Below are 25,187 nucleotides of genomic sequence, written 5' to 3' on the forward strand. Positions count from 1 at the left end.
GCAGGATTCAAACAGAAGCGGCCAGTGGCATGGCTTCTGTTGACTGGCTGCAAGCATGAATTGTCCCCTTTGCTAAGCAGGGTCCACCCTGGTTTGCACTTGACCACATGTGAGTGCTGTAAGATATTCCTATTAGGGGATGGGGCTGCTCTGGAAAGAGCACTGCCTGTTTGCATGCAGAAGATTCCAAGTTCCCTCCCTGGCAGCATCTCCAAGATAGGGCTGAGAGAGATTCCTGCCTGCAACCTTGGAGAAGCCGCTGCCAGTCTGGGTAGACAATACTGAGCTAGATGGACCTTTGGTCTGACTCAGTATATGGCAGCTTCCTATGTTCCAATGACACTTGGTATTCCACTCTTGTTCCCTATAAAGGGATGGGCAGGAGAACCAGAACACAGGGGAATGGGGGAGATGGCACACAGTACCTTTTTTAAGCTGGATCTTCCTGCAGTGAGCAGCCCAGAGCCTTTGGCGAAGGGCAGAGGAGGAAGTGGGGGGGAGAAAAAAGAAAGCCCTTGTTTTAATTCTGGAGTGACAGCCTGCTAGATCCCCAAAGATGACTGCTCAGAAATGTCTCTCTTTAGCCCCTCTGGCAGCAATAAGGGAACTGGGAGATGGTTATACAGCATGATGTGGGGCAAGGGCCTATTCTAGTCCAACAAAATTCAGGAGGAGGGGAGCAAACAGCCACCACTCTCAGATCTCTAACTCCTTCCCCTAAGCCACATGCAAAAGCCACGGCTGTACAAACCGAGCAATCCCACCTCTCCCTCCCTTCTACTAAAGGACACCTGCAGCCCAAATAATAGATTCTCATGGAAGGAAGATTTCTACTAGGCAGATTCCCCTGGGCACACACCTGTGCTTTCTCTTCTTCTTCTGGGAAGGATTCAGGAGCTCATTAAACGGCAGTTTTGTAATCAAGGACTCCTTCACCGCAAACTGAAAAACCTGCCAAAAGAGAAATGGAGCTCATTCAAATTGCTCGTGGGTGGGGGGAGGTGGGAGAGGAGAGAATCACACACCCCACACCCCAGTAGGATCCCAGCCAGCGTTCTCTCTAACAGGGATTCCCCAGTGTGGAACTCCCTACAACTCCCAGAATCCCCAAGCAAAAGCCACTGCAGGTGTGGATTCTGGGAGTTGGAGTCAACCACATCGGGGAATCCCTGTTAGAAGGAATACAAGTTCCAGAGCTAGTCTTTAAAAGGCAAGCAAATCCTTGCAGTCCCCACCTGCTTGCATGTCTTGGTTCCCAGCAGTCGAGCAATTGAACAGAAGTTGTTGAAGTAAGTTCCATGGAAGACGCGGAAGAGGGACTCCTCAGCTCCTGTCCACTCCACAGGCTCCAGCGGCATGTCAGATATGAAGGGCTGTGAGGAGGCGGGGCTAAGCTTCTGCTTGGTGGGAGTCTGGCACCGTGAGTTGGCCTCTGGGGCAACAAGACAACAAATGCAGTGAATTGGACAAATGCCAACTCATCACACCGCAGCAGCAGTGGAGAAGGCCAGTTCCATGCTACGGATCATTAGGAAGGGGACTGAAAGTGAAAATGGATATTATGATGCCCTTATACAAATCTATGGTGTGGCCACATTTGGAGTACTATATACAGTTCTGGTCACCATATCTTAAGAAATATTTTGTCGAACTGGAAAAGGTACAGAAGAGGGCAACCAAGATGATCAGGGGCCTGGAGCAGCTTCCTTATGAGGCAAGGCTACAGCATCTGGGGCTTTTTAGTTTGGAAAAGAGGTGACTACGGGGAGACATGATAGAGGTGTATAGAATTATGCATGGAGTAGAGAGAGTGGACAGAGGGAAATTTCTCTCCCTTTCTCAGAACGCTAGAACCAGGGGTAATCCCATGAAACTGATGGCCAGGAAATTTAGGATCAATTTTTCAATCTATGGAATTCTCTGCCATTGGATGTGGTGATGGCCACTAGCTTTGATGGCTTTAAAAGGGGCTTAGACAAATTCATGGAGGACAGGTCTATCAATGGCTACTAGTCTGACAGCTATAGGCCACCCCCAGCCTCAGAGGCAAGATGACTCTAAATACCAGTTGCAGGAGAGCAACAGCAGGAGAGAAGGCATGCCTTCGGGTCTTGCCTGTGGGCTTCTCAGAGGCATCTGGTGGACCACTGTGTGAAATAGGATGGACTAGATAGGCCATGGGCCTGATCCAGCTGAGCCGTTCTTATGTTCTAATGCAAGGACCTGGGAAGTATGGCTATAAAAAGAGAGCCCCTAACATACCATTTTCTTTTGCTCCTGCAACTTTTATCCCTAGTTCTATATGAATGAGAGCTGACTGTAGAGAGAATGGCACTCTACCTGTGCTCAGACGCATATTTCATTTATTCCAGTGTTGATCCTGGGCATTGAAAGAAGAGTCTGAGAATAAGCCGTGGCTCAAGTTAAGATCTGAGCAAAGTTCAACTAACAGAAAAAACAGGAAGCACCCAAACAGAAGAGCGAAAAAGGAGACAAAAACTCATGGTGATGTGAAGCACTGTGAGATTTTGTCTCCTTTTTCACTTTTCAAAATCCAACTAAAAAGCAGACTATCAGTCTCCTTAGTTCAGCTAAGCCACTAGCTTATCTAAGATTATGGATAGGGGAAAGAAAGGAGAGTAGCAAACTGGTAAAAGTTGTGGGAAACATGCAATGCGGCAATGGAGTGCCATTACAGCCTTATGGCTTGACAGAACCAGAACTGAGAGTGGCCACCTCCCACAGGATCAGGGAAACTGGTACAGCCCTATGTTGCCAGAGCAAGTGGAAGGTACAGTTTTGAGAGGTTTTCCTCTGCTGTGAGAGAAACATTCCTAGGTGTCGACTGTGATATTCCATGACTCCTACAACTCCCACTCCTTCCCACAAGACAGCGAGGGAAACAGTCAAAGATGCCTCAAGTACCAGAGGAGCTGGAGGCCCAGTCGTTGCCCGTGTCTCTGTCACTGTCGCCTTCTTTTGCTTCATTGCTTGCCGAGGCAGAAGCACTGGAAGAGGAGGTGGTGGTGGTGGTGCTGAGTGTGGGGTGCTTGCGCCGGCGCCGACCGGAACACTTGGATCGTGGGTTGTGCAGCACAGCAAATTCTTTGGCTCCCTCCTATAATAAGGCAAATCAAAAGTATACACATAAACAGAGAGGGGGAAGCACCCAGCCGACAGAAACTCTTTTCTGGGAGCTCAACAGCAGGTGCCAGGAGAACCCCTCAGCTTAAGATGGCCATGGGATTAGACAAATTCATGGAGGACAAGGTCTATCAGTGGCTAATAGTCTGGTGGCTATAGGCCACCTCCAGCCTCGGAGGTGAGATGCCTCTAAATACCAGTTGCAAGGGAGCAAGAAGAGAGAGGGTATGCCTTCAAGTCTTGCCTGTGGGCTCCCCAAAGGCATCTGGTGGGCCACTGTGTGAAACAGGATGCTGACCTATATAGGCCCCGGGCCTGATCCAGCTGGGATGTTCTTATGTTCAGGCATCATAGCTTTTTGGTGCTGAAAGGACCCCATGGTGTCATGATTCTCCAAGGGTCACCGCTCACAGAGGCTTGGGCAAGAGGATGCCAGACGTAAGAATATAAGAAAACCCCTGCTGGATCAGGCCCAAGGCCTATTGGGTCCAGCATCCTGTTTCCCACGGTGGCCCAACAGATGCCTCTGAGAAGCCCTCAGGCAAGAGGTGAGGGCATGCCAACGCAGTACTCCAAGCGGCTCTATATTTTTCCTGCACATGCATATTCCCTCTGCTTTTTCTTTCAAAGTAGTATATATCACTCACCATTTGCAAGTGTTCAAAAACATATTTCTTTCATGGAGGGAGTGGGGGAAACAGAACGAAGGCTCATGATGCCTGCTATAGTCATTCTAGGAGCTAGAGCTAGGCGAGCTCCTCCACGTCCTTGCTGCCCACATAGCTTAGCATGCTTGGGCAAAAGTGAACAAGAGGATGCCAGGCAGAGCTCCCAGCAGATCCATGAAAGTGATGTTTTCCTCTTGGAGCTGTTCAGAGAAGTACAGAGGAGGGGAGGAAACGGAAGGGAGCCAAGGAGCTGCTCCTTCTGTACTGGACAGGATGTGTAGCTGCTTCTTGTTGATGGTCAGAAAAGGCAGACTCTTTAGGAGGCCTTGTAAGGCTAGCTTTGTTGCAGGTATCGTATGCTGTGATGACATAGGAAGCTGCCTCCTACCGAGTCAGACTCCTGGTCCATCTAGCTCAGAATTGTCTACACAGATCGGCAGCAGCTTCTCCAAGGTTGCAGGCAGGAGTCTCTCTCAGCCCTACCTTGGAGATGTCAGGGAAGGAACTTGGAATCTTCTGCGTGCAAGCAGGCAGGTGCTTTTCCCAGAGAGACCCCACCCCCTAAGGGAAATATCTTACAATGCTCACATTTAGTCTCTCATTAAAATGCAAACCAGGACAGACCCTGCTTAGCAAAGGGTACAATGCATGTTTGCTTTGCATCCTTTGCACAGACAAGAGGTATGTGCGTGCTTGAAATTTAGGACTGACAAGAGGAAGTACTTTTTCACACAGTGCATATTTAATCTATGGCATTCTTTGTCATGGGATGTGGTAATGGTCACCAGCTTGGATGGCTTAAAAGGGGGCTTAGACAAATTCATGGTGGACAGGTCTATCAATGGCTACTAGTCTGTTGGCTGTGGGCCACCTCCAGCCTCAGAGGCATGATGCCCCTCAATACCAGTTGTAGGGGAGCAACAGCAGGAAAGAGGGCATGCACATACTTCTTGCCTGTGGGCTCCCCAGAGGCATCTGGTGGGCCACTGTGTGAAACAGGATGCTGGACCAGATGGGCCTTCATGGGCCTGATCCAACAGGGCTGTTCTTATGTTCTTACCACAAGGCCAACTCTCAAGTGGGGCAGGGGGACCCAAACAATGAAAATGGAGAGTGAAGAAGGTACATGCAGGCTAGAAGATCGGTGAAGGCCTTCTAACAGCCCTCAATAGATACAATCATTTTATTTTATTTATTTATTTAGTTGGAAGGGACTCTCTAAGGGTCCCTAGAAGGGTCCTTGTCCCACTCTCTGCTTAGTGCAGGAATCTCCCACAGCATCCCTGATAAACAGCATCTAGCCTCTGTTTGAAAACATCTCCCAAAGGAGAGCCCATCACTGTGTGAGGCAGACTGGCCCACAACCTTAAAACCCAGAGAACCATAGCCCTGCACTTCTATAACTTCAATAAGAGAAGCCTTTAAACTGCTTTCCCCCTGACTGGATTGATTGGATTCTAACACAAAATAAAACCTGTGGATAAATCCTAGTGCAATGATATTACAGCGACATCTCCTTTTGAAATTCTTTTGTGGAATAATGGCAATACTCAGGTCAGTAGTAATGTGTTCTGGGAGACTAAATATCCTCCCACTGGTTTCTGAGTGATGCCATTTTTGGGTAGATTTGACAGATTGTGTGTAGAAACGTAAATAAAATATCCGCGTAGGCAGCAGAAGGGCATGTGATGGCAAATATGCTGGAGGATAAGTAGTTGAATCAGCATTAGATAGTATGTCTGATGTTATTAAGCCCCTTAATAGTGTTGCTCAAGTGAATAGGGGGAACAGAGTTGCAATAGTGTCTGGGTTCAGGTCTCTGTTAGGTGGCTTGTTAGTGTTGCTGAGTATCATATACAGATATTTTAATATAATCATAATAAAGCCATGTGATTAAAAAGACTGTGCAATTGAATAAGTTGTAGTAATACTGGATCAATAAAAATCGATTGGGGTGTGTGTGTTTAAAAAACCAAACAACTGACACCACCACTGATTAATTAGCCCTGCCCAGAACTGCACGAAACTTTCACGGCCCCCGCTCCAAAAAATGGCTAAAATGACCCTCATGAATGAGGGGAGGCAGCCAGTGAATTGGGGACAGATTTTATCTGAGCCGTAGATAGTACAATGTTTCTTAGTGGGGACAGGATCCTCCAGATGAGGCTAGTATTTGGTGTCCCATGACAGCAGAGCAGGCAAAGCATTTTTCCATACCGGTGTGGCAAGGGACAGAGCATTTTTGCCCTCTTTCCTGCTCTCCAAATTTCTGGTGAGATCTGTGCTTCTTACTGGAGCTGAAGGAAAGGTCTCTTGCTGGAGGGGAAAAGAGCAAGCATGTGGTGCATTTTAGGGAAGTGCACAAATAGTTTTGGTAGGGCAGGGAGCAGTACCTTTAAGCACGAGTAAAGACAGTCCTTAGTTACCTGCTCCTTTGCTACCCCACCACATTTCCTGGTGCACCGCTGTGCTACTCAGAAGTCTGTGCACGGCTGCGTCCATGTGCATCTCACCACCGCGCTTAGGCTGCTGGGTGCAGTGTCGCAGCCGTACACAGACTTCTGAGCAGTGCGATGCTGCACCAGGAAATGTGATGGGGCAGTGGAGGAGAAGGTAAGGACTTGCTTTAAAGTAAAGTGTGCCATTGAGTCAATTTCGGCTCCTGACGCCCACAGAGCCCTGTGGTTTTCTTTGGTAGAATACAGGAGGGGTTTACCATTGCCTCCTCCCGCGCAGCATGAGATGCCTTTCAGCATCTTCCTATATCGCTGCTGCCCAATATAGTACCAGCGGGGATTCGAAACGGCTACCTTCTGCTTGTTAGTCAAGCATTTCCCTGCTGCACCACTTAAGGTGGCGAGGGACTCACTTTACTTGTGACAAAAGGTACCTCTCTCTGCCCCACCAAAACGATTCAATAGGCTGCGCCAAAGCAATTCGGCACATCCCTACAGGACGCACCAAACTGATTCGTGCACATCCCTAGTGCATTTCCTTTCAGTGGGCCGCTTTCTTAGGAGACTTAAACAAAGCAAGTTATTAAACTAGCAGAACAGAGCACATCATGCCAACCTTCGAAAAGCTGCACTTGCTACTGGTCCATTTCTAGGTGCTGGTTCTTACCTTGAAAAAAACCTTAATTCTGCCCAGATAGTAAGATTATTCTCAGAAGTCCACTGCCAAGTTCCCTTGCCTTCTGTAGGGAAGTGGCAGCGGCTAGGAAAAGAACCTTTTCTATTGTGGCACACTCTTCCCAGGGATACTCACCTGGAGCCAACCTTGTTGTCTTTGGTACCAGATAAAGACCTTTTTATCCTGGTCTCTTAGTGTCACATTTATGTCTTTTTAATCCTGGAGCAGTGTGTGGTTTTTACTTGACTGTGCTGCTGCTGTCTTTCAGTGTTTAATGCAATTTAGGTTTTATTTTTAGAATTATTTTAAAATTAGAAGCTGCTCCGCAAGTCTTCAAACTAAGAGTGGGATATAAATAACTATACCAAAGAAAACTGGCTATACCATCGTGCGCTCATTTACCTGCACCTCCTGCAATATAGGTGCTATCTTCATAGAACAAATAAGTTTATATGCAAAAGAATAAATTGACACCAGCATACATTAAAAGTGATGTCTGAAAACCATTGGAAGAATATTTATCTCCCACAATACTCTCAGCCCACTTGAAAGTCACCACTCTCCAACAAAAGAACTTCAAAAGGGAGACTCCATTGGAACTGGTTGCACTAAGATTCATTAGCGAGTTTGTATTTCTTTAAAGGACCCAAGCCAAGCAAAGATTCCCTCTCCCATCACACATGACCCACCATGGTGTAGTGGTTAGAGTGCTGGACTAGGACCGGGGAGACCTGAGTTCAAATCCCCATTCAGCCATGAGACTTGCTGGGTGACTCTGTGCTAGTCACTTTTCTCTCAGCCTAACCTACTTCACAGGGTTGTTGTGAGGAGAAACCTAAGTATGTAGTACACTGCTCTGGGCTCCTTGGAGGAAGAGCGGGATATAAAATGTAAAAATCCAATAGACTATAATAAAAAAGCAGGCTGGGTGAAAGAGGTCAAAAAATGTAACCAACAAATGCAAGATCTAATAATAACACCAGAATTAATAAGTGAAAAAGCAAATAAAATTAAAAATTGGACTGCACCAGGTGATGATGAACTGCATGGCTTTTGGCTTAAACACCTAACAAGCCTTCATAAACAACTATCAAAACAGTTCAATCACATTTTGCAAGGAGGTGATATTGAACAATGGCTAACAACTGGGAAAACTCATCTCATCATGAAAGACCCAGAAAAAGGTGCAGTTCCAAGTAATTATAGACCGATAACCTGCCTGCCAACCATGTTCAAATTATTAACTGGAATAATAGCAGATGAAGTAATGCAACACTTATTAACTAACAAACAGCTTCCAGTTGAACAGAAAGGAAATTGTCCAAACACCAGAGGCACAAAAGACCAGGTGCTGACTGACAAAATGATTTTAGAAAACTGCAAGAGAAGAAAAACAAATCTAAGTGTTGAATTGATTAACTACAAGAAAGCCTTCGACTCATTGCCTCACACATGGATATTAAAATGTTTAGAAACAACTGGTTCAGCAAAAACATTCAGATATTTATTAAAAAAGCAATGAGCATGTGGAGTACATAGTTAACAATCAATGGCGAGACACTTGGACAGGTTAGCATTAGAAGAGGTATTTTCCAAGGAGACTCACTATCCCCTCTGTTGTTTGTAATCGCCATGACTCCACTTTCACAAATACTAAACAAAACAGGCCTCGGATACCAAACATCTAAAACATCAAGTAAAATCAATCATCTGCTGTACATGGACAATCTGAAGTTGTATAGAAAGTCCCAGTCAGAAATCGAATCACTGCTAAACACTGTCTGTATATTCAGTAGCGATATAGCAATGGAGTTTGGACTAGACAAGTGTGCTGCATTAATAATGAACAAAGGAAAAATTAAAAAAACAGAAGAAATAGAACTGCTCAATGGAAGCAAGATCAAGAACCTGGAAGAGAAAGAACATTACAAATACTTGGGCATTCTCCAGGCTGATAACATTGCACACACTGAAGTTAAAAGAAAAATTGGAAGTGAATACATCAGGAGAGTCAGAAAAATCCTCAAGTCCAAACTCAATGGCGGGAACACCATACAAGCCATAAACACCTGGGCTATACCTGTTATCAGATACACTGCAGGAATAATAGACTAGACCCAGGCAGAGCTAGAGACGCTGGATCGTAAGACCAGGAAAATCATGACCATCAATCATGCTTTGAACCCCCACAGTGATGTAGATAGGCTCTACCTCCCTCGCAGCTCAGGTGGAAGAGGAATGCTGCAAGTCTATCAAACAGTAGAGGAGGAGAAAAGAGGCCTTGAAGAATATATCAAGGACAGTGAAGAAGATGCACTTCAAATGGTCAATAACGAGAAACTACTCAACACCAATGAAAAAAAGCAGGCCTACAAGAAAGAACAAGTCAAGAACCGAGCAGAAAAATGGAAAAAGAAGCCACTGCATGGTCAATATTTGCACAAAAGAAGTGGAAAATCAGACATCACCAAGACCTGGCAATGGCTTAAGAATGGCAACTTGAAGAAAGAAACAGAGGGTTTAATACTGGCTGCACAAGAACAGGCACTAAGAACAAATGCAATAAGAGCAAAAGTAGAAAAATCCACAACAAACAGCAGGTGCCGCTTTCTTTGTAAAGAAGCAGATGAAACAGTGGAACACCTAATCAGCTGTTGTAAAAAGATCACACAGACTGACTACAAACAAAGGCATGACAAGGTAGCAGGGATGATACACTGGAACATCTGCAAAAAATACAATCTACCTGTAGTCAAAAATTGGTGGGACCATAAAATTGAAAAAGTGGTAGAAAATGAAGATGCAAAAATATTATGGGACTTCCGACTACAAACAGACAAACATCTGCCACACAATACACCAGATATAACTGTAGTCAAGAAGAAAGAAAAACAAGTCAAAATAATCAACATAGCAATATCAGGGGATAGCAGAATAGAAGAAAAAGAAATAGAAAAAATCACCAAATACAAAGATCTACAAATTGAAATTGAAAGGCTGTGGCAGAAGAAGACCAAAATAATCCCAGTGGTAATTGGCGCCCTAGGTACAATTCCAAAAGACCTTGAAGAGCACCTCAACACCATAGGGGCCACAGAAATCGCCATCAGCCAATTACAAAAAGCAACTTTACTGGCAACAGCCTATATTCTGCGACGATATCTATAATAACAGCAACAACACTGACAATAAAATTCAGCCATCCCAGGACCTTGGGAAGGACTCGATGTCTGGATAAAACAAAGCAGTCAATAACACCCGTCTGACTGTGTAAATACATAAATAAATAAATAAATGGTGATGGCGATGATGATGTTAAACTTGCATAGCGAAGCCAGGAAGATGTGTTATCACCCAGTCCTGCAGTTGTAAATGGTCACTGTGCCATTGAATATGTGTGACGCTTGCATATAAACATCACAGGTTGTATCTCTTGCATTTCACGGCCTTTTGGCTCCACTCTTGGTTAGAGGTGTGCACGGAACCGCCTACTGCGGTCCGGCACTGCGGTGGAGGGGTACCTTTAAGGGCGGCGGGAGGGTTTACTTACCCCTCCCGCCGCTTTTCCGCTTGCCGCTGTAATCCTAAGTGTAATTGGGGCGGCAGGATACCTCCCTGCCGCCCCTTCCTCGATGTTGCTGGGAAAACTCCCAGCAGTCCTTTGCGTGTGCGCGCATGGAAAGGACTGCTGGGAGTTTTCCCAGCAACATCGAGGAAGGGGCGGCAGGGAGGTATCCTGCCGCCCCAATTACACTTAGGATTACGGCGGCAAGCAAAAAAGCGGCGGGAGGGGTAAGTAAACCCTCCCGCCGCCCTTAAAGGTACCCCACCACCCGAACCAGACCGCCCAGGTCCGGACCGGTCCGGAGGCTATTTCAATGGCCTCCAGACCGGTCCGGGCCCATCCCTACTCTTGGTCCACAAAAGTTTATGTCACAATCAGTCAGTCTTTAAGGTGCCACAAGCCTCTCTGTTTTTCCTGTAACAACAGGGATACTACTCCAGAAGCTTCACTTCTAAGTCTTCCAAGGGCAATGCCTTGCCCTCACTCCCGCTGCCCCTCCCCTGCACAGAATTTCCCATCTAACATACCAACCACAAGAAGCAGTCTGGCCCACAAGGCTCCATTTCAATTTTGGTCTCTCTGTTCTTCCGCTTGTAAACATTGGGGGTGGCATGGAAAGCTAAAAGACAAAAACCAATTTGATTGTTTGATATATCAAAATAGCATGGAGCTCTGTTCCTTGGTAGCAGGGTGCCCCCTCTTTTCTAATACACCCCGAGAACCCCAAAATTACTACTGGTATTAATTATTCATTTTTGAGAACCTGGTAACTCTACCCAGATGTGGACCAATCTCAGATTAATTAGAACACTGTAATATGCAAGGCTGGGATGGATTGGGGCACTAAATGGAAATTAATCTCTCAAGTTCTTTGGAGGGATTGTCTGCATATTGTAATGTGAATTACTCTAGCAATGCGCGGTTTCATTACCGAATCAATTACATTCTGTGGTCGACTCCCGCTAACTGAACAGAGGCACCTTTTAAAGCGATTATTCTTATACATTTAGCAGGGGGAGAACAACTGTCCCTATCCAACCTCAGCAGAGGTTTTTCCAGAGGCTGTTGCCTACCATATGTTTCTTTTAGACTGTGAGCTAGGGATGTGCACGGACCTGTTCGGAGGCCCTTTTATGGGCCTCCGAACAGGTTCGAACACTGGGTGGGGGTGCATTTACCCCTCCTCTCCCTGTCTTTCCCCCACTGGCACTGGAGTTAGGTAAAATCCCTCGGGACAGCAGCATACCTCCCTGCCACCCCGTCTGCTTCTTCACCCGGAAGTACTGTGCGCACGTGCGGTACTTCTGGCCACTTCCGGCCGTAGAAGCAGAAGGGGCAGCAGGGAGGTATGCTGCCATCCCGATTTTACCTAACTCCAGCGCCAGCAGGGGGAAAGTGGGGAGAACCCCCCCTTCGAGCACCCCCCACCTGGTTCAGTGCACATCCCTACTGTGAGCCATTTTGGGACAGGGAACCATTTTATCATTTATTCTTCTATGTGAACCATTGGAGAAACTTTTGTTGTGTTTTTGTAAACCACTTAGAGACGTAAGTTTCGGGTGGTATACAAATATGTCAAATAAATTCTCTCTCTCTCTCTCTCTCTGATATGTGGGGCTTGAGGTTGGTTGTGCTGTTGAGTCGGTGTCGACTCCTGGCAACCACAGAGCCATGTGGTTTTCTTGGTGGAATACAGGAGGGGTTTACCATTGCCTTCTCCCACACAGTATGAGATGATGCCTTTCAGAACCTTCCTATATCGCTGCTGCCTGATACAGGAGTTCCCCATATTTTGGGAGACACACCAGCAGGGATTCGAACCAACAGCCTCCTGCTCTCTAGGCAGGTTGCTTCCCTGCTGTGCCATGGTTTGGGGGGGCTTGAGGGGGAGGTCTTTATTCTGTTTTGTAAGCCACTTTAGGTGCTAGCTAAATTGCAGAGAATGTGGGACAGACAGAAACACCAGGGCAACTCTTTATGGGACACAACAGTTCAAAGGAGTGGGGGAAGAGAAGAGTTGGATCCTTCCAGGTAACGACCTGCTAAGGGCTTTGGGGAACATTCCCCAAGCACAGGAAACTCCTGGGCTACCTGTTTTTTACTGCAACCATCACTGGCCACTAACATTCACTTGCAAATTGGGACAGAAAAGGCAGGGGCAAAGGAGGCAGGAGGCGAGCTGCGAACTTACGATGGAGGAAGCAGTCATACTTGAAGCAGCGTCTGCAAAAAAGCGTGTGAAAGGAGTGCAGGGCCTGCTCACGCTGAACGGATTTGGCACATGGCCCATCAATGTTTGGCGTGCACTGAGGAGGGAGCACATTGGGGTCAGATTCTTCTGTCAGCTCTCTGTATCTGTGGTGTGGGGGAGAAGAGAAGAGTCATAAAGAGGGCTTTCAGATTTGCCCCAGCTGATGGAAAGACTGCTCAGAGCCAGCTGGGCAAACAGTTTGCATCTGGCTGGACTTAAAGAGCTACCACTTTGTAAAACTGGTAATTAAAAACAAACCAACACAAAAGAAACACCAAGCCACCATTTCACAGTTTGCATGCCAGAGTCATATGCCACCACTGGTACTGTACAGGCAAAAAGGACCTGTGCTCAGGGATACTGCTGAACACAACCAGGAGAAAGAAACTGGCACAATCCCAGTCATACCACAGATTGTAGAATCGGTGTTGAAAGAGCCCAAGAAGCAAACAGTTCACATCTCCTGCTGTAAGCCACAACAATTGACTGACCAGTCCTCAACAGACCAGCCCACATAGTCCAGACCTCAAAGGCATGACACAGAAAGACACCTAGAGCATGTCACTCAATGAGACAAAAGCCTTAAGTCAAGCCTCACACTGCAAGGGATGCCAAAACGCCCCCCTCCCTATCCAACTGTGTAATAATTAGGGTGTAATATGTGTATAAATTGCTTGTATTTGCATACACCAGGAAGTCATGGTTTCCTAAACTGTTAAAGTATAGGTATAATTCATTCCAGCAGCAGATCTTGGGAACTTATTCCTCAGACTAAAAAAATCAGTGATATATAACTTGTGTTGGATAACCCCTACCTCTCCTTCATATCCTCTGGAAAGCCATTCTCAGGGAACATTGATGAAATAGCAGTAAAGATCATGTCATTCGGAAAGAGCTTCTTGGAACATTTCTTGTTGCCTGTAACAGAGAGAGAAGTATGATAAATGTCTGAGTTAAGACACTTTGTTCCAGGCCTGTGTTGGAAGACCAATCCATGGAAGAGATCAAATCACTCCAGGCAAGACTGTGTTTTTATGGGTCATATTTTAAAACAGAGGAAACTCTCAATTATTTCTAAAGAGGGGAGGAAAAATAGCTGCCTTCCATGTAGGAATTAACAAGCAGCTTACGTGTAGACCACCAAATACAATTGTTGCATGTACATGCAGATCAATAGCAGCTTCCTAGACTGTAAAATATATGAGTATCATCTTTATACTTGATCCATACACAAGTGTACCTAGGTCCTACACAAAACAATCTTCTGCCTAGGAACTGTGTAACACTAGAAGTTGATCATTTAACCCAATTCTTTTTAGAACAGTAGCATCACTGCCAAAGACAAAAAGTGCTACGAGATTTACAGAAACAGACTTATTTATTTAATTTAGCAGATTTGTATACCACCCACTACCAAAGTCTCCAGGCAGTTTACAGCATAAAACAAACCAAGAATTTAACAATTAAAACATACAAAAGATCAAATTAAAATATCCATAAAACACACCAACTTGCCTGTGATGGCTTCACGCCCCAGATACTCTGCCTAAGTGGCCATAAGCTCTGGAATGGGATAGTTAAGAGCTTACCAGCTACAGCCTCCCACCTGTACAAAAAGGTCTGCTTCGACTATTTATTTATTTTATTTAACACATTTATATACTGCCAGAACAAGCATCTTGAGGCAGTTTACACAAGTTAGAACAATTAAAATACAGACATTTTAAGATATCTTAAACTACTTGAAATTAACTAAAAGCCAGGTTAAACAGATGTATCTTGAGAATCTTTTTTAAAGCTTCCAGGTATGTTCTGATTTTGGCAGGAAGTGCATTCTGAAGCCTCGGGATGGCTCCAGAGAAGGCCCAACCTTGGGTTGCCACCAGCTGAGCTGGTGGCAACCATAAACGGACCTCCCCACATAACCTAAATAAGCAGTAGAGGTCATGGAGAAGAAGACATTCTCCACTCTGTACCCTGAACCCAAACCGTTTAGGGCTTTCACCAGGACCTTGTAACAGCCAATTACCAGCACCTTGTATTTTGCCCAGAAACCAATTGACAGTCAATGTAATTCTTTTAAAACAGAAGTAATAAGTTCTCTATGGGTTACTTGACCAATTCATCTGCTGCATTTTGCACCAATTGCACTTTCTGGGTTACGTACAAAGGCAGCCCAATGTAGAGCGTAGTCAAATCTGTAGGTTACCAGCATATGCACCACAGTTTTAAGGTTACTTTCATCCAAAAATGGTTGCATCTGGCATATCAGTCAAAGCTGATAAAAAGCACTCCTGGGCACTGACTAAATCTAAGATACTGGGGAGAAGTTTGGGTCCAGAAGTACTCCCAAACTGCATGCATGTTCTTTCTGGGGGAGTGTGACCCCATCCAGGACAGGCAGATCTAACCCATCTCTTGAGTCACAACCCCGCCCCCCCCATGAGTACCTCTGTCTTGTTTGGATTAATTCCTACTTTGTTATACTTCATCCAGCCCATTAACACCTGCAAGCAGGCATTTAGGGAAATTATATCATTTCCTGATGAAATAGATTTGGGCATCACCATCATACCAATAAAACACTACACCAAGGAGTTTACAGAACTGGAGTTGCAGCCTCTCTCTGCATAGCAATTCAAGTCACCTGACACAATATATTAACATAAGAGGCAGAAAGAAGCAACAAGGATTGGGAGGCTATGGCAGCATCATAGCAGGCCAAGAAGTTATGTGTAAAATACTGACCTTCCATAGAGAGCCGCTTTCTTTTCCGGGTGACAGGCAGCTCCCCTTTCCCAGCTTCCTGTTTGCCTTCAGCCGCATCATGCCCTTCCTCTTCTTCCTCGGAGTACTGATTCAGTGCCTCTACCAGCTCCAGGAACACAGCATCACTGATCAGGACTGAACCTGAGAGCATCTCTGGAAGGGAGAACTGGGTGAGTACTGGATTGGCAGGATACCGCAAGCCAATAATGGCAACAGATCAGCTTTAGATCAGCAAAAAAATCGAGAGAGAGAGATGTTGTGCTGTGGAGGCCTGCCCTGTAGCTTGGCAAGAAACACACTTCTGTATCATGCCAAGCCACACTAGCAAAAATGGTACTCACACCCAGGCTGTGTGAGCAGGATAGCAACTGTAAAGGATGATAATCCCTTCCAAAATGAAATGCTAAGAATTCAGGGAGCCCTCCTCCACTTTATGTGAGTTGAACAGGGGCCCCTTACATCTCTGCAAAAGACAAGTGCCCTAGTTACCTTCCTCTCCATGAACTTTGCCATCATAGTTGTTAATGAGTTCCTCAATGAAGGTTTCATCTTCCTCTTTCACCTCATCCCCCATATAGGGGATGTTGCATAGAACAGTTTCATCCTCTACCTGAAAACAGGACAGACACAGTCTGAGGAAGGCAGACGTTTGTTCACTTGTCCTCTCATCCAATCAATCAATCTTTATTATGGTTTTTGACCAGCATAAGGTAGGTTACATTAGAGCAGCATTAAAACTGCATTAGAACACGCTATGCCCAGAACTGTGAGTATAGAGGCTAATTTACAGTGATATACAGCTACTGTTAAACTATGGTAAGCTGTCCTAAACTGCAGCTGTAGAATTTGTATTAAAAGGGGAAAATGAGTGAGACCATATAAAAGCTTTAAATAAACTATAAAATGCTAAAAACTACACTAAGAGACCATGCATTTTGTTTGGGCCTGCTTAGATCTTGTTGGCTTCCAGCTACGTGAGGTATATAGTGGGAGATGCAATGATGCATTGAAATAAGCTTTCAATGATGAGGACGTTTGGGACCCTGCCTAAATCAGTTTGGCACACTATGTCCATTATGCACTGCTTGATTCGTATTTTTGCCTGTTCGTAGCCCAAGGCAAGAGGGGAGGGGAGAGTTCCAGGGATGACATTTTTGTCAGAAGTGTCCATTTCCAATTGGACTGGTAGTTGTTCTGTAGTGTTACGGGGACTAAACACTGTGGGATGAGGGATAATCTTACTAGTAGTCAAGTATGGCCATCCAAACTCTGGCCTCCACTTTCACCAGACCTGCCTATAGGTGTAATTCACTCACCAAGAAAGCCAGCAAATGGCAGATTGCACAGCTATCTTAAGGAGATTCCTGGGGTGGAGCCACCTTTGCACGGTAAGGTTCAAAGAACCCAGGCCACCAATGAAAAGGGCCACCAGTGCCATAGCCGGAGGACCCACCTCAGCTCTCCTGATCGCATTTCCAGCCAGTGTTTGCTGGTTGGCTGCATTCATTTCCCTTTCTCTCCCTCACTGGAAGAGAAAGGGAAATAAACGCAGCCAGCCAGCAAACACTGGCTGGAAATGAGCTCGGGAAAGCTTGAATGACTCTCCAGAGCCTGGGCTATGCCCACTTTGTGTGTGACATCATGTGCAAAAGGGGTGTGACCCAGGCTCCAGCAAGCCCGTTTGAGCTCTCCCAATCGCATTTCCAGCCAGCATTTTCTGGCTGGCTGTGTTTATTTCCCTTTCTCTCCCTCCAGAGAGGGAGAGAAAGGGAAATAAATGCATCCAGCCAGCAAACACTGGCTGGAAATGCGATTGGGAGGATTGGGGCAGGCTCTCTGGCTTGGACCATGCCCTGTGAGTGAATTACACAGGGAGCAATGAAGCCATACCTCCCTTGTGCCTGACATCACGCGCATGGGCGTCACGTGTGGGGGTTGCCAGCAGGAGGGACTCGGGCCGCCCTTCCACTGGCTACACCACTGGAGATTCCAAAAGAATGTTTGTTGATCTCAAAAGCATAGCTTATCCCACCTTCACAGACCTGGTCTTTCTTCATCAGTGGAGGAGGGTATCCTGAGTGGATTAATCCTTCTTTGGCTGCAATAAGGCGAAAGCACTCTTCATAGCTTCTATTGGGCTGGACACCTCTGGCATGGGATAAAGTCCCTATGAGTTGTCCAGTTGTTTTCAATCCCCATCCTCAGACTGGAGCAACTCTGAGGGCTGGAAACTGCAAGGTGCCAAAACTGTGACAGCCATTTTACAACCTTGCTATCTTGCCAACACAAGGAATAAGCATAAAATGGAGGGTGTTCAACCATCATATGGCATGCCTTTCAAGAGCTTAGAGGCTCACATTCTGCCACTGACAGCAAATTCCTGCACCAGAGATGTAGGTTTTCCAGAAAATTTTGAACTGCCCTCATCTGCATAACATGCACATTATTTTTCTTTTTTTAAAAAACCCTACTATAAAAATGTTCCTTATGACTTTATTCACTAACCTAAGGCAGATTGTCTTCAGGAGCAGATGGATCTGGACCATTAGTTCCAGGTTAAGCCAAAACCAGTGTTATATATTGCTTAATGATTCTTGCACCCAGATTATATAAATTTACAGGAGAATACGCCTCAATTATTTAAAAAGCACTTGCTTTCACTTTTACTTAAATGAAGTTTACAGCTGTGCAAACCAATCCTATTCAGGTTTATTCAGAGTAAGTTCTACTGATTACAATAAAACTTACTCTCAGTTAAGCAGGCTCTGAATTGCATACTAGCAGTCAGCTCGGCTATGTGGAGTTCTGTGTAACTTTCCCCCGATGTGATACTTTTTATGGAAGTCAAAAAATAAGCAGTTTCAAAAGGCTGTAGCCTTGGAAGGATGACTGGAGGCTAGGGAAGAGATACATAATCCTCTCTCAGCTGACTTTATGGCCTGTTCAAAGTCCCACCGCCACAACTTGTGAGCAGGGATGTGGGCTTTTTGGAAGATTTTCTGATGCACTAATTAAAATGGGATCTAATTTAACATGTTTTTATACTGGTGTTTGGTAACCAAAACTAAAAAAGTATGCACATTAAATATAGTATCGTGATCCCACCGCCATAGCCAAAAGTATTTGAACTGAAATATATGATTTGAAAAAAAGTTTAATGTGCACTTAATATGGTTTAAATGTAATATTCCAAAAATTCAGGACTTCATCTGAAAATTGCTTTTACTGGAATACTTGTAACTATTTTAAGCAAAATAGGCTCTGGAAAGATTAAAAGCTTAGACTCCCCTTGTAGTTGGATTCATCTATTGCTCCCATTGAAGGGGTGTGTGTGTGTGTGTATCAAGATAATCTAATTTATGCAAGTGGTTTGGCAGCCGTGGTGCAAAATCTGGAACTACAGCAGTGCCAGCTTTCCACTCCATACTAAAATCATACTTCTTCCTTACAGTTCTCTTCACCCATTTCATTTTTGGTACTATTGTCATTGAGGAAAGCATTGCTTTGGAAGTACCTATCAACTGGACTGAGCGTATTACAAATCTTTCATAGTTGAATAAATATCTCTAGATGGCACAATTGCTGAAAAAATACCTTCTACTATTATTGTCACAGATGTTGGATCATTATACTGTTATAATCACTATACTGGTGGGCTTACATGTTACATGGTTTTCATGTAGTCTCCCTCCGCCCTACTCCATTTTTTCTTTATTTTTTTAAACAAACAGCAACTGCAGGAGCCTGCAGTCTTGAGCCGGGGACTGGTAGATGCTTAACCCTTTCCCAATGTGCTGGATTCCCACTTAAAACTGCACCTTCCACCTGCTTTTCCCTTTGCAGGGGAAAATATTCAGGTACTTCTCTTGTGGAGTAGAAAAGTTTCCATTGCTATATTTCAAATCTCTTTATTTCGGTCTATATTATTTCTATATTTTTCCTGTAGAAAATTTGCCATTTCTAAAAATGCATTGTTTCAGAACATTTTAAGATAATGAATGCATATAATTCCAGTTAAATTAGTATGTTTCAAGGTTGTAATTAATACTTTTTTCAGCATGTATGCATATATAATATCAATACATAGTTCTTTGGACAAGCTAAAATTAGCAGGGGTGAAGAAATGTTGACTCAGTTTATCAGCCAAACAAAATAGTTTACTCGTCAAGCTATGCTGGCTCATTACTCATCAGGACCTTTTTCACTCATCAGGCATCATTTTTCACTTGTCACAGACTAGTAGACTAATAGATTTCTGCAGCCCTGAAAATTAGTATGTTTACATTTTAAGTGGGGGAAGGCACTGAAAAGTGTTAACAACATAAGGGAAATGTTTGCTGATGGCACTGGATTGCCCTCTTCTGTACTGGAATGCTGTTTAATCTGAAATGCTGCTTCAATACTCAAACACTATATGGAGCCTGGTTATTGCAAGAAGCCAGCAAGTGGACCCATTTTCCACACACTTCACAGTGGTTTGGGTAGGGTCACACCAATGATGTTAAGCCTGCAGCACATAAGCATGTTCGAAACAGGACTAAATACATCTTCTTCACCATGAGCCCCATCACCCATTGAGATAATCCAGAGAGGTTTGTCTCAGATTGCCACCAGCTCGTCTGGTGGCCACACGGGGACGGGCCTTCTTTGTTGCTGCCCCAAGACTGCCCAGAAGACATAAGTGTGTAATGAAAATAAGAGTAGCCCTGCTGGATCAGACCTAAGCTCTATTTATATTTATTTATCTATCAAATTTGTGCACCGCCCCAAACTTTAATCTCTGAGCGATTTACTGTGACATAAAACAGGTTAACACAGAGAAAAATAAAAACCTTAAAACAATTTAAAATCAAAGTCAGATTAAAAAGCTTGAGTGAAGAGATAAGTCTTCAAGTGCTTTTAAAAAGTTGTCAGAGATGGGGAGGCTTGTATTTCAGTAGAAAGCACATTCCAGAGTCTTGGGGCAGCAACAGAGAAGGCCCGTCCCCGTGTGGCCACCAGACAAGCCGGTGGCAATCTGAGACAAACCTCTCTGGATTATCTCAATGGGTGATGGGGCTCATGGTGAAGAAGATGTATTTAGTCCTGTTTCGAACAGCAGCCAATCAGATGGTTCTGTGACATCCACAGCAGGGCATAAAGGCAATAGCTTTCTCTGCTGCACCCCAGGAACTGTTATTTGAAGATATAATGCTTTTAGACCTGGAGGATCCATTTAGGTATCATGACTAATACATGTCATATCTGACTTTCAAAAATTTATTTAATCCCGTTTTAAAATCTATTTACCATATTTGAAGGCAGCACATTTCACAACTTAATTATTCACTGTGCAATTAAAAAGCACTTCCACCTGTTTAAGATTCAGGAGTAGAGGCAACAGAAACTATAAGGGACACAAACCCAAACAAACCCTTAAAAAGGCTGCGTAGTGTGCAGCGCAGAGACCATTCAATCAGATACCAATGCTTGAGCAAGTGTTGCAGCTTTTCAGAAGGGAGCAACTTGTATACAAGCTGTTAACTGCAGCAGAGATTATGTACAGCAGCAGCTGGTCACCTACCATGAAGTTCTGCTGGAGTGGAGACCAGGAGTACATGATAGGCACCAGGGCCACGGTGTTCAGGGTCCGCATGAACAAGGTCTGTGTGGTGAAACTGGGGAAAATGCTCTCAACTGTGCACTGGAATGAGGAGAAAAACTGTGGTCTGTAAGAAAGGGATGCACAGGATGGCCCTCCCAAAACAGGACTTTGTGACTGGTATTACGCCCACTCCAATCCACTTCACAAAAGGGACAGAAATAAGGTGAATCAGTTGTCAGATAGGGATCAGTTGTCAGATAGTTGATAAGATAGGGATCCCCTCCAGATATAAGAACAGCTCTACTGGATCAGGCCCAGGGCCTATCTAGTCCAGCACCCTGTTTCACACAGTGGCCCATCCGAGAAGCCCACAGATGCCTCCAAGAAGCCCACAGACCCTAACACTAACCCCTGCAACAGATATTTAGCGGCATCTTGCCTTTGGGGCTGGAGGTGGCCTATAGCCACCAGACTAGCATCCATTGATAGACCTGTCCGTCATCACTTTGTCTAAGCCCCTTTTTAAGCCATCCAAGCTAGTGGCTATCACCACATCCTGTGGCAGAGAATTCCATAGGTTAATTATGCATTGTGTGAAAAAGTACTTCCTTTTGGTGGTCCTGAATTTCCCAGCCTTCCGTTTCATGGGATCACCTCAAGTTCTAGTGTTGCGAGACAGGGTGAAAAATCTCACTCTGTCCACTCCATGCATACACTTCTATCATGTCTCCCCATAGTCACCTCTTTTCCAAACTAAAGAGTTCCAGAAGCTGTAGCCTTGCCTCATAAGAAAGGTGCTCCAGGCCCCTGATCATCTTGGGTAAGAACGCTGAGAGCATTCCTACCCAGTTCCTCTGGGGGTGGGGGGCACGAGATATCTGAAGGATCATCTTCCCCCACACAAACCTGCTCATAAACTCCCAGTGTCCCCAATAAGGACACTGGGAGAGGCCATGCTTCATGCCCCTTTGCCACACGAAGGATGGTGGGTAGAGACACAGGACACGGCCTTTTCCTCAGTGGCGCCTGACTCTGGAATTCTTTGCTCCATGAGATTTGGCTAATTATTTATCAGGATACATTCAGATGCACATCACTAAAAGGCTGGAAATTCCACAGAGGCCAACCACCACTCAGTTATTTATTTATTTAAAATATTTACACCCCGCCCTTCCTGTGCAATACTGCTTGGGCTGGCTCACAACATTAATAAAACAGATAAAAATATAAAAGGTAGAATTAGTAAAATTAAGTAAAAAACTAAAAGCAGGACTCTGTTACAACCAAATTTAGAAGTTGAAAAGCTAAGAAGTTTTAACAAACCACCAGATATAAGCCACAGATAAAGCATTTAAAAGCCTGTCTAAAGATATGTGGCTTCATGGTTTTTTTAAACAATTCCAAGAGAGAGAGCATGGAGGGCGTTCCAAAGCCGAAGGGCCACAACCAAAAAGGCCTTGTCTCTAGTCCATATGGACCGAATCTCAATCAATGGCAGGGCCATGAGCAGGGCGTGAGATGCTGAACAGAGAGCCATGGAAGGTTTATATATGTGAATACAGTCCAAAAATCTTTGTTTAAAAGAAGTATATAAATAGTAGTAGTGGTAGTTCATATACCTGTTTGAGAAAAGGGTGCCCCCCGACCAGCCTCATCGACTGAATAGGTTGAACTCGAAGCTTCTTCCAGTCTTCATTCAGGATGTTTATCTTTTCTTGAACCTTCATGTAGTTAGATGCAAATAAAGCCTAGGGGGAAATGAGGGGGAAGGGGGGGACCTCAGTTTGCTAACTGTACCCTTAAGAGACAATAGAGTTAGGGATCTATCTCAAAGAGAGTGTTCCATAGCAACCCCTTGAACTTGGCAAGCAAGGATTTGCTCTTATGCCTGCTTCCCTGATACAGAAAATCAACAGGCAGGCAGGCAGAGTTCCAAACATGAAATTCGCACCATCTTGATGCCCAGCATGGTTCAGATGAGTTCAATCCCTTCCACACCACAGAAGTTTACAATGCCAACTAGTCCCACCCATACATTAAGAAGTGTGTTTTTCAAAAATAAATACATAAACAAAATTCACTTTTTTAACATTCTCCTTTCCCCCAGAGCTATTTGTATTGTGGGCTATTTAAAAAACATGATCATCTATATAACGCAGTTGCCAGAGAGCGAGACCCTGAGTCCTAGGGATGGGGGAAGGACATGTCTAGATGCTACCCACCCCTTAGTGAAGCTACTCTTCCTCCAGAAAGAAAGTCAACTCTAAGGTAGAATTTTCACTTACTTTGAACACATCTGCCCATCCCCCCCTGGGGGGAGCAAAGCCTGCTGAAAAGGCAGCCTTTTCACCCATGGTATATTTTTACCTTGGCTCCCATGTTTGCCTGAAACCTCTTGAGCTGCCTGAGACGCATATATTCTGATTTGACCTTCCTTTTCCAATAAAGGATGCATTTTGATGTTGGTAGGGCTGGAATCTCCATTTTCCTGTGGGAAGAGAGCAAGCATAAGCCATGTGAATAGTGCTAGGTGGAGAAATGTTAACCTTAACCAAGCTGTGTGAACTCTATGCAAGAAACAAAATCTCCTTGTCAAGAGAAGTTAACAAACTTATGACCAGTATTGTTCATGCAAGTTAGCATACTTATTCAGTTTCTGTTCTTTGTGGGAAGGAGAGAAAAAACGATGCCACAGGATCCTGATCACTAGATCTCTTTGGTTTTTTATATTTTACCAGGCATTGCTCTCACTTTGAAGCCCATCTTTGCACCATTATAGAAACATTTTCTTCCTTAAAAATAATATCATGAATTCTCAAGTTGCTGTATCACACCCAATACCCATTTCTGTGTTTGTGTGTGCAACCTAATCCTGATCACAAACGGGATGAGCTGGAGCCCTTAAGATTCAATTAATCAGGCATCATCACCTCTGCAATGGCTTCATCCAGTGGTCTCCATTAGCTATTGAATTGGGGCCATGGTGGCAGAAAAACCCTCCATTTCCCACTATGCTGACCTGTGCACAGTACTGCACGTCTTCTCAGTGTTGGAAGGGCCCTTTAAGACAGATGGAGTCCTCTCTTAAGAGCACTAGGAGGAAAGCACTGGGAAGAGCTACACTTTACATGACTTCCAAGATGGTGCAGGGGCTCAATTTCCCTTAAAGGGGCACAGCAAGAGTCTCTTCCATCCCTTAGGGATGGTGAAACCCTGTGAAAAACACTTTGCTTTTCTTCTCAGATATCTTCATAACAACAATGAAGGACTGCACTTGTGTCAGAAATCATGGATCTGCATCAGTTAACATTTTGAATAAGTGGCTCAAGTATTTTTGATCTGGAGGAGAAATACATTCCCCAAGAGGCCCCAATACCCTATCCCAGAAGAAGGGGGCCAAGAGGCACCAACTCCTGCCTATATGATGACTTGCATCAAATCCCCTGCTCAGCAGCAGAGTCTTTGCCCTCCCTTAGGATGTTTTCATCAAGAAAACACTAAGAAGCGCCCTTGAGCTTCTCTCACTCTTGTTTGTGCGACTGTGTTGCTGCAGCAAGTCATAAAGCAGGGGAGAACCATTTTTAAACTTGCCAATGTACGCGTTGCATCTGCATCACAGCCACGAGAAATGCAAGAACTGCCGAAGAACCTCCCACACAGACTATCCCAAAGCAAGGACCCCAGCCCAACTTCTGGGGGATTTTGCCCATGAGAGTCCCCACCATCGCGACTGACCTCCCCTCCTCGCCCATCGTCTCACAGCACGACACACGCAGACTTTTAGAAATGTACCCCCGCCTGCACCCCTTTCCACTTTTGAGTGAAGAGGGGACTACCCGACACCCTCGATGTTACGCTTCCCCCAAAGCCCCCACCCAAGAGGCGTGACCCCCCCTTACCCCAAAGCCCCCCTCAAAGCCCCCTTAGCCCCGCCCCCTCTTCGTCACTCACTCCTTAGACATCGCACTCAGGTGACCTACAGAAGCCATACGACCCCCCGCTGTACGCATGCGTCGAGCAACTCGTCATTCCCTCGCACTCCCCTCTTTCCTGACCACGCCCTGTTTTGCAAGA

At 45.0% G+C, this 25,187-nt stretch overlaps 1 protein-coding gene across 5 annotated transcripts in view; it reads right to left on the reverse strand.

Annotated features, from left to right (window-relative positions):
* The window catches only part of EZH1 (enhancer of zeste 1 polycomb repressive complex 2 subunit), a 38,686-nt gene extending 13,504 nt beyond the window's left edge, over positions 1 to 25,182 (reverse strand). Inside the window, exons 1-13 of one of the 5 annotated variants that reach the window (XM_053262143.1) lie at positions 25,065 to 25,182; positions 23,481 to 23,601; positions 22,733 to 22,861; positions 21,089 to 21,212; positions 16,019 to 16,135; positions 15,509 to 15,682; positions 13,576 to 13,678; positions 12,701 to 12,864; positions 11,037 to 11,128; positions 2,926 to 3,118; positions 1,236 to 1,432; positions 860 to 951; positions 426 to 466 (exon numbers count right to left, since the gene is read on the reverse strand). In XM_053262143.1, the coding sequence (XP_053118118.1) occupies positions 426 to 466; positions 860 to 951; positions 1,236 to 1,432; positions 2,926 to 3,118; positions 11,037 to 11,128; positions 12,701 to 12,864; positions 13,576 to 13,678; positions 15,509 to 15,682; positions 16,019 to 16,135; positions 21,089 to 21,212; positions 22,733 to 22,861; positions 23,481 to 23,601; positions 25,065 to 25,123 (1,606 nt within the window). In that variant the 5' untranslated portion in view covers positions 25,124 to 25,182. The other 4 variants (XM_053262146.1, XM_053262144.1, XM_053262142.1 and 1 more) reach the window with 4 other exon arrangements.
* Between the last annotated feature and the right edge of the window lie 5 nt (positions 25,183 to 25,187).

This window comes from Hemicordylus capensis, chromosome 6, assembly GCF_027244095.1.
Source record: "Hemicordylus capensis ecotype Gifberg chromosome 6, rHemCap1.1.pri, whole genome shotgun sequence".
NCBI lineage: Eukaryota > Metazoa > Chordata > Lepidosauria > Squamata > Cordylidae > Hemicordylus > Hemicordylus capensis.